Source organism: Salvelinus alpinus, chromosome 3 (assembly GCF_045679555.1).
Source record: "Salvelinus alpinus chromosome 3, SLU_Salpinus.1, whole genome shotgun sequence".
Classification (NCBI taxonomy): domain Eukaryota; kingdom Metazoa; phylum Chordata; class Actinopteri; order Salmoniformes; family Salmonidae; genus Salvelinus; species Salvelinus alpinus.
The window spans coordinates 16513948-16523537 of record NC_092088.1 but is presented as its reverse complement, the minus strand read 5'-3'; the positions used below and the strand labels follow the sequence as shown (position 1 = coordinate 16523537).

The following is a 9590-nucleotide window of genomic DNA, read 5'->3' as shown; positions in this document are numbered from 1 at the left end:
TGGATTCTCAAAACGTACTATGGGCCTGGTGCGTGGTACCGGCACTGGTGGCACCGGGCTGAGGGCACGCACATCAGGGCGAGTACGGGGAGAAGGAACAGTGTGTACAGGGCTCTGGAGACGCACAGGTGGCTTAGTGCGTGGTGCCGGAACTGGAGGCACCGAACTGGATACACGCACTTCAAAGCTAGTGCGGGAAGCAGGGACAGGGCGTACAGGGCTCTGAAAACGCACTGGAAGCCTGGTGCGTGGTGTAGGCACTGGTGGTCCTAGGCTGGGGCGGGAAGGTGGCGCCGGAAATACCGGACCGTGCAGGCGTACTGGCTCCCTTGAGCATTGAGCCTGCCCAACCTTACCTGGTTGAATACTCCCCGTCGCCCGACCAGTGCGGGGAGGTGGAATAACCCGCACCGGGCTATGTAGGCGAACCGGGGACACCATGCGTAAGGCTGGTGCCATGTAAGCCGGCCCGAGGAGACGCACTGGTGGCCAGATATGTAGAGCCGGCTTCATGGCACTTGGTTCAATGCTCAATCTAGCCCTACCAGTGCGGAGAGGTGGAATAACCCGCACCGGGCTATGCACACGTACAGGAGACACCGTGCGCTCTACTGCGTAACACGGTGTCTGCCCGTACTCCCGCTCTCCACGGTAAGCATGGGAAGTGGGCGCAGGTCTCCTACCTGCCCTTGGCCCACTACCTCTTAGCCCCCCCCCAAGAAATTTTTGGGGTTTCTTCACGGGCTTCCGTGCTAGCCACGTACCTTCATAACTCCGGTCTTGCGCTTGATTCTCCGGCTTCCAGCCACGTCTCCTTGCTGCCTCCTCATATCGCCGCCTCTCTGCTCTCGCTGCCTCCAGCTCAGCTTTGGGGCGGCGATATTCTCCTGGTTGAGCCCACGGTCCTTTTCCATCCAGCTCGTCCTCCCAAGTCCAGTAGTCCTGTGTATTCCACTGCTCGAACATACGCTGCTTGGTTCTGATTTGGTGGGTGGTTCTGTAACGGTGTTCCTCCTCCTCTTCATCCGAAGAGGAGGAGCAGGGATTGAACCAAAACGCAGCGTTTCTAGTAGACATGAAATTTATTAAACAAGACGAAAACGAACACGAAAATATACTTGAATAATTACAAAACGACGTAGACAGACCTGAACATGGAACTTACATAACTACACGAAGAACTCACGAACAGGAACAGACTACATCAAACGAACGAACAAACGAAACAGTCCCGTGTGGTGCGCAGACACAAACACGGAAGACAATCACCCACCACAAACAAAGTGAAAACACCTACCTTAATATGATTCTCAATCAGAGGAGATGAAAACCACCTGCCTCTAATTGAGAACCATATCAAGTACCCATAAACCAACATAGAAACACAAAACATAGACTGCCCACCCAAACTCACGTCCTGACCAACTAACACATACAAAAACTAACAGAAAACAGGTCAGGAACGTGACAAATATTTGGCCATCAGGTTTGTTTTTGGAGCAAAGTAGAAAGAAGCAAGTCAACAAGCTCAAAATCATCACGTTTTTGGCAGTATGTTTTATTATCTCTTTCACAATGTTAATGCCAGTTACAAGAGCAACAACAGATGAACGGTCGGTGAAGATATCTAATCAACTACCTGAAAGGAGACACATCCAAAGACATAAAAACATGTTTTCCTAAAGTAATACATTCTAATTCAAAACATTTTTGTTGCAATTTTTACACAAAAAATGGAACATAAGAAAAATGCACGCAACTTGAAGATACTGTTACACTTTATGATTAAAACCATTAAAATGCATGTAGCAGTACTCCAATAAGCCATGTGTTGTGTAACAGTATGTGTATTTCTCAGCACCAGTATATCTTACAAGACTCTTTTCGATGTTAGGAGAAAGACCAAGGTCAAGGGTTGAAATGGGGACCTTTTTTATCCTCTTATCTTATCCCAACATGGAGTTTAAAGCCATCAAACACACTCTGTCCACTTGTGACAACCAGTCCCATTGTGGGTTTGGATGTCACACAGTATGGGGTTGGTTGTCACAATATTTGCTAGTAGCTTATTCCTTTATTTGATCGAACAATATTTATATCAAAATTCAGCATTTTATGCCGTGAGAATAACATGTGACATTTTCAGTGAATTTGTGCGTGCTTGCACATGCGTGTGTGGGTGTGTGACAGAAAATAATGTGTGTTTGAGAGAAAAGCAATGAAGGGAGCTCTTTATATCACAAGAACAAAATAGCTTGCAATTTATTGTATACCAGGGGTGGCAATGTTGAAAGTGACAACCAACCCAATATTCCATGTGACAACCATCCCCAACTACACCCCCCCCCAATGCTAATTAAGATGTTAGTTACCACATGGCTTGACCTAGGAATTTAAATATCTCTCCCTTTCCTCTTTTCAACGAACATCATTGTTCATGGATACTCCGATAATTCAAACAATTACAAAGAAAATGTCATACATTTTTTTAGCTTTCACCTATGAAAAACACAAATTCCTCTCACCACAATGTTTTGTCATGTTGATATAAATTGACCAGGTGGATGAGTTCTTTCAAATTCATACATTTTAACCTTCCAATTATTACACAGCGCCATTTCAATTGGGAGCAATTAGCACTGTGACAACCAACACCGGTCTCCCCTATATCATTTCAGTTTCATTCCTTTGCCTAGGGCATCTGTAAGGTCATCTGTGTCTGGAGAGTGCACCTCGACTCGAATTGGATCTTCAGCCTTCCTGCCTTTTTTGTCTTCAATTGCGAGGAATTCCAAAATCGCAGAGGCATCACCAGCTCTCTTCTTGTTAGCCTGAGACCACTCTGCTATCTGCATCAGTATCTTCCCAGCCTTATTCCTGTGCCAACTCTCAATCGGAATCTGGTAGGCCTTTTTGAACTGGGTCACAGCACCATCCACGTCTTTCTTACTGTAGTACAGAAACTTTCCAAAGCCGGTGTAGCATTGCTGCTTGTCTGAGTCACTAAGGGACTCATCTTTCAGCAGGTTGGTGAAGATCTTCATCGCCTCCTCCAGCTGGTAGTTTCCTCCGTAAGCCTGAGCCAGGTTAAACCTGAATTGGACGTTGGATGGCTTCAGTTCCACAGCTCTGGAGAAGTAATGGATGCAGAGCTCTGTCTTCTCTTTTATCTGGCGTGCATTGACCCAGCTCCCTTTCCTCTTCTGCTCAGACATCTGGTTGAACTGGTGTTTGTGACACCGGCCGATTTGGTAATTCATGAAGGGGGAGTTTACAGACAGTTCGACAGCTTCCTCCAAAACCTCCAGAGTCTCATTGATGCCCGCGTGTCTGAAATACTCGGCCAAGTAATGTGTGACGTGAGGCACGTCAGGAGACAGTCTGAGGGCCTCTTTGATGAGTTTCATGGATTCATGTCTACTTTGGTGTTGAAGCTGCAGGGCTAGCAGGACCATGACTTCAGTGTTATCGGGCTCTAAGGATAAGGCTTTCCTTAGCTGAGTAGCACCTTCAGTATGCGCCAACCTCTCTGTTCCATCCATGGCTAACCCCTCCAACCTGTACAGGACCATGGCATAGCCCACGTTGAAGGATGCATTGTCTGGTTCTCCCTTAAGAGCTTTCTGAAAGCTCTCCTTTGCCCCCTTGTAAAATAGCCCCCCAAACCTTAGAAAACTCCAAGCCTTCTCACCATGTATTGAAGGTAAACTGCCTTGAATAGCAATCGTAAAACCCTTATTGATGTTTTCCAGCTTTCCAATGTAGGCATCCACATCATTCATGTTCCCTGAGTGATAGTGAACCCATGCAAAGTTAGCATAGGTTACCAGTAACTCTGTATCATCCTGTCTATTCTTCAATGCACTCTCAGCCTTGTGGAGATACTCAAGAGCACTAACATTGTTTTCCTTCAGGTGGCTCAGAAAGGCTAGTAAGTTGAAATATGTGGCATGGTTCGAAGTGCTGAACTTCATGATGCGATCCAGAAGTCTTTCAGGGAGGCTGTCCCGGTCCTTGATGTCAGCCTTTTCTATTCCCCATGTAAAGTGACACTCAAGTGCTTTCAGCTTCACTTCCATATCTGTTGTGACAGAAGCGCTATGAGAAAAAAAAGAAAATGACCCATTAGTATTTGGTATTATAACATTTTTATTAGCCCATCATTGTTGTCGTTGTTATCAGCCAAAACCATCCTCATCAACAAAACCATCCTAATAATCATCACAACAGCATTGTTTCTTTTGTGTTTCTTTTAGGGTGGAATCAGCTTTAATATTGCAGATTGATTGTAGCTTCCATCAATGTAATCTTGCATATATATTTTGTAAATATATAAAACATATACAGTGCATTCGGTTTTTAAAAAAAAGGACATTATTTACATAATTATTCAGACCCTTTGCTATGAGACTGAGCAATCGGAGGAGAAGGACCTTGGTCAGGGAGGTGACCAAGAACTCGATGGTCACTCTGACAGAGCTCCAGAGTTCCTCTGTGAAGATGGCAGAACCTTCCAGAAGTACAACCATCTCTGCAGTACTCCACCAATCAGGCTTTTATGGTAGAGTGGCCAGACGGAGGCCACTCCTCAGTAGAACGCACATGACAGCCCGCTTTTAGTTTGCCAAAAGGAACCTAAAGGGCTCTCAGACAATGAGAAACAAGATTCTCCGGTCTGATGAAACCAAGATGGAACTTTTTAGTCTGAATGCCAAGCGTCACGTCTGGAGGAAACCTGGCATCATGCCTATGGTGAAAGATGGTGGTGGCAGCATCATGCTGTGTGGATGTTTTTCTGCTGCAGGGACTGGGAGACTAGTAAGGATGGAGGGAAAGATGAACAGAGAAAAGTACAGAGAGATCCTTGATGAATACCTTCTCCAGAGCGCTCAGGACCTCAGACTAAGGCGAAGGTTCACCTTCCAACAGAACAACAACCCTAAGCAAACAGCCAAGACAACAGAGGAGTGGCTTCGGGACAAGTCTCTGAATGTCCTTGAGTGGCCCAGCAAGAGGCCGGACTTGAACCTGATGCAACATCTCTGGAGAGACCATAAGTTTTATAAATCAGAAAACATTTCTAAAAACCTGTTTTTGCTTTGTCAATATGGGGTATTGTGTTCTGATTGATGAGGGAAAAAACATTTAATCCATTTTAGAATAAGGCTGTAACGTAACCAGTGGCGTAAAGTAAAAATACTTGAAAGTACTACTTAAGTAGTTTTTTGGGGTATCTGTACTTTACTTTGCTATTAATATTTTTTGACAACTTTTACTTTTACTTCACCACATTCCTTTAGAAAATGATGTACTTTTTACTACATACATTTACCTGACTCCCAAAAGTACTAGTTACATTTTGAATGCTTATCAGGACAGGAAAAGGGTCTAATTCACACACTTATCAAGAGAACATCCCTGGTCATCCCTACTGCCTCTGAACTGACAGACTCACTGAACACATGCTTCGTTCTTAAATTATGTCTGAGTTTTACTCAAGTTGTATTTTACTGGGTGACTTTCACTTTTACTTGAATAAGATATCTTTACTTTTACTCAGGTCTGACAATTGGGTACTTTTTCCACCACTGAACGTAACAAAATTTGGAACAAGTCAAGGGGTCTGAATACTTTCCGAATACACTGTGATATACAGTACCAGTCAAAAGTTTGGGCACACCTACTCATTCAAGGGCTTTTCTTTATTTTTACTATTTTCTACATTGTAGAATATTAGTGAAGACATCAAAACTATGAAATAACACACTTGGAATCATGTAATAGCCAGAAAAGTGTTTGACAATTTTGATTGTTCAAAGTAGCCACCCTTTGCCTTGATGACAGCTTTGCACACTCTTGGCATTCTCTCAACCAGCTTCACCTGGAATGCTTTTCCAACAGTCTTGAAGGAGTTCCCACATATGCTGAGCACATGTTGGTTGCTTTTCCTTCAGTTTGCAGTCCAACTCATCCCAAACCATCTCAATTGGGTTGAGATCGGGGGATTGTGGAGGCCAGGTCATCTGATGCAGCACTCCATCACTCTCCTTCTTGGTCAAATAGTCCTTACGCAGCCTGGAGGTGTGTTGGGTCATTGTCCGGTTGAAAAACAAATGATAGTCCCACTAAGAGCAAACCAAATGGGATGGCGTATCGCTGCAGAATGCTGTGGTAGCCATGCTGGTTAAGTGTGCCTTGAATTCTAAGTTAATCACTGACTGTGTCACCAGCAAAGCACCCCCACACATCACACCTCCTCCTCCATGTTTCACAGTGGGAACCACACATGCAGAGATCATCCGTTCACCTACTCTGCGTCTCACAAAGACACGGCGGTTGGAACCAAAACTCAAACATTTGGACTCATCAGACCAAAGGACCAATTTCCACCGGTCTAATGTCCATTGCTCGAGTTTCTTTCCCAAGCAAGTCTCTTCTTCTTATTGGTGTCCTTTAGTAGTGGTTTCTTTGCAGCAATTCGACTATGAAGGCCTGATTCACACAGTCTACTCTGAACAGTTGATATTTAGATGTGTCTGTTACTTGAACTCTGTGAAGCATTTATTTGGGCTGTAATTTCTGAGGCTGGTAACTTTAGTAAACTTATCCTCTGCAGCAGAGGCACCACTGGGTCTTCCATTCCCATGGCGGTCCTCACGAGAGACAGTTTCATCATAGCGCTTGATGGTTTTTCGACTGCACTTGAAGAAACTTTCAAAGTTCTTGACATTTTCTGGATTGACTGACCTTCATGTCTTAAAGTAATGATGAACTGTTGTTTCTCTTTGCTTATTTTTGCTGTTCTTGCCATTATATGGACTTGGTATTTTACCAAATAGGGCTATCTTCTGTATACCACCCCTACCTTGTCACAACATAACTGATTGGCTCAAACGCATTAAGAAGTAAAGAAATTCCACAAATTAACTTTTAACAAGGCACACCTCTTAATTTAAATTAATTCCAGGTGACTACCTCATGATGCTGGTTGAGCGAATGCCGGAGTGTGCAAATTTGTCATCAAGGCAAAGGGTGGCTACTTTGAAGGGTCTCAAATATAATTTATATTTGTTTAACACTGTTTGGTTACTACATGATTACATATTTGTTATTTCATAGTTTTGATGTAGAAAATAGTAAAAATAAGGAAAAACCCTGGAATGAGTAGGTGTGTCCAATCGTTTGACTGGTACTGTATATCTTTAAAAAATATATATTTTTTAAATTATTTTCCCCTAACCTTCCCTAATTGGAGTAAAATAATGGACAACAACACATAGGTTTCTACTTCCAGCTAATACGTACTATATACACTTTACGGACACAATATATTTTACAATAGTTATTTTTTGTTTGTTTTTCCTTCAGCTTCCCTCAAGCCCTCCGATCTATCTCTGAAGACCTTCCAGTTTGATTTTTATTTGCCATATATTTTTGAACTGTGCTGTTTCACAAAAGATCTGAACCTATATACATTTTATGGACACAGTATATTTTACAATAGCTATCGAGGAGTTGCGTTTTCTTCTGGGGATTGGTTCACCATGCTTACTTTCAAACATGTTTGGGTGTTGATTGTATTGGTAATATTGGTTGGTACATTTCTCTAGCCTTATAATTCGTTTTGTGTTATCCAGATTGAAGGTTATTGCACACGAGGATGTGGAGTGAAGTGCTAATATTTAGTGAAATTTATAAATATTGAATATTCCGTTTTTATCTTGAGACGTTCTGCAGCAAAGTGTTCAGTCCGCCATAACTCCTCTCTCTCTTGCTCACTCATAACACAACAGCATTGCTTATTATTGTGTTATATTAAGTACATTAGAGAGAGAGATTATGTATGTGCATGTCATTCAAATATGTTATAATTTTAGTAAAATTCTTACCTCATTTTACAGTCAATGGCAGAGAAGACAGGCTACAGTATTGAGATAATAACCCTCAGAGACACTACCCACTTCCTGTTATATCAAAGTTAATCACTGACTGTGTCACCAGCAAAGCACCCCCACACATCACACCTCCTCCTCCATGTTTCACAGTGGGAACCACACATGCAGAGATCATCCGTTCACCTACTCTGCGTCTCACAAAGACACGGCGGTTGGAACCAAAACTCAAACATTTGGACTCATCAGACCAAAGGACCAATTTCCACCGGTCTAATGTCCATTGCTCGAGTTTCTTTCCCAAGCAAGTCTCTTCTTCTTATTGGTGTCCTTTAGTAGTGGTTTCTTTGCAGCAATTCGACTATGAAGGCCTGATTCACACAGTCTACTCTGAACAGTTGATATTTAGATGTGTCTGTTACTTGAACTCTGTGAAGCATTTATTTGGGCTGTAATTTCTGAGGCTGGTAACTTTAGTAAACTTATCCTCTGCAGCAGAGGCACCACTGGGTCTTCCATTCCCATGGCGGTCCTCACGAGAGACAGTTTCATCATAGCGCTTGATGGTTTTTCGACTGCACTTGAAGAAACTTTCAAAGTTCTTGACATTTTCTGGATTGACTGACCTTCATGTCTTAAAGTAATGATGAACTGTTGTTTCTCTTTGCTTATTTTTGCTGTTCTTGCCATTATATGGACTTGGTATTTTACCAAATAGGGCTATCTTCTGTATACCACCCCTACCTTGTCACAACATAACTGATTGGCTCAAACGCATTAAGAAGTAAAGAAATTCCACAAATTAACTTTTAACAAGGCACACCTCTTAATTTAAATTAATTCCAGGTGACTACCTCATGATGCTGGTTGAGCGAATGCCGGAGTGTGCAAATTTGTCATCAAGGCAAAGGGTGGCTACTTTGAAGGGTCTCAAATATAATTTATATTTGTTTAACACTGTTTGGTTACTACATGATTACATATTTGTTATTTCATAGTTTTGATGTAGAAAATAGTAAAAATAAGGAAAAACCCTGGAATGAGTAGGTGTGTCCAATCGTTTGACTGGTACTGTATATCTTTAAAAAATATATATTTTTTAAATTATTTTCCCCTAACCTTCCCTAATTGGAGTAAAATAATGGACAACAACACATAGGTTTCTACTTCCAGCTAATACGTACTATATACACTTTACGGACACAATATATTTTACAATAGTTATTTTTTGTTTGTTTTTCCTTCAGCTTCCCTCAAGCCCTCCGATCTATCTCTGAAGACCTTCCAGTTTGATTTTTATTTGCCATATATTTTTGAACTGTGCTGTTTCACAAAAGATCTGAACCTATATACATTTTATGGACACAGTATATTTTACAATAGCTATCGAGGAGTTGCGTTTTCTTCTGGGGATTGGTTCACCATGCTTACTTTCAAACATGTTTGGGTGTTGATTGTATTGGTAATATTGGTTGGTACATTTCTCTAGCCTTATAATTCGTTTTGTGTTATCCAGATTGAAGGTTATTGCACACGAGGATGTGGAGTGAAGTGCTAATATTTAGTGAAATTTATAAATATTGAATATTCCGTTTTTATCTTGAGACGTTCTGCAGCAAAGTGTTCAGTCCGCCATAACTCCTCTCTCTCTTGCTCACTCATAACACAACAGCATTGCTTATTATTGTGTTATATTAA

General features: G+C 42.0%; 1 protein-coding gene across 1 annotated transcript; it reads right to left on the bottom strand.

The window, feature by feature from the left end:
* Window positions 1-1537: 1537 nt before the first annotated feature.
* LOC139570115 (interferon-induced protein with tetratricopeptide repeats 5-like) lies at window positions 1538-7967 on the bottom strand. The gene is made up of 2 exons (XM_071391672.1): window positions 7890-7967; window positions 1538-4098 (listed from the first exon to the last, which is right to left on the bottom strand). The coding sequence occupies exons 1-2, from the start codon at window positions 7892-7894 to the stop codon at window positions 2670-2672; spliced, it is 1434 nt and encodes a 477-aa protein (XP_071247773.1). The 5' UTR covers window positions 7895-7967; the 3' UTR covers window positions 1538-2669.
* Window positions 7968-9590: the final 1623 nt, after the last annotated feature.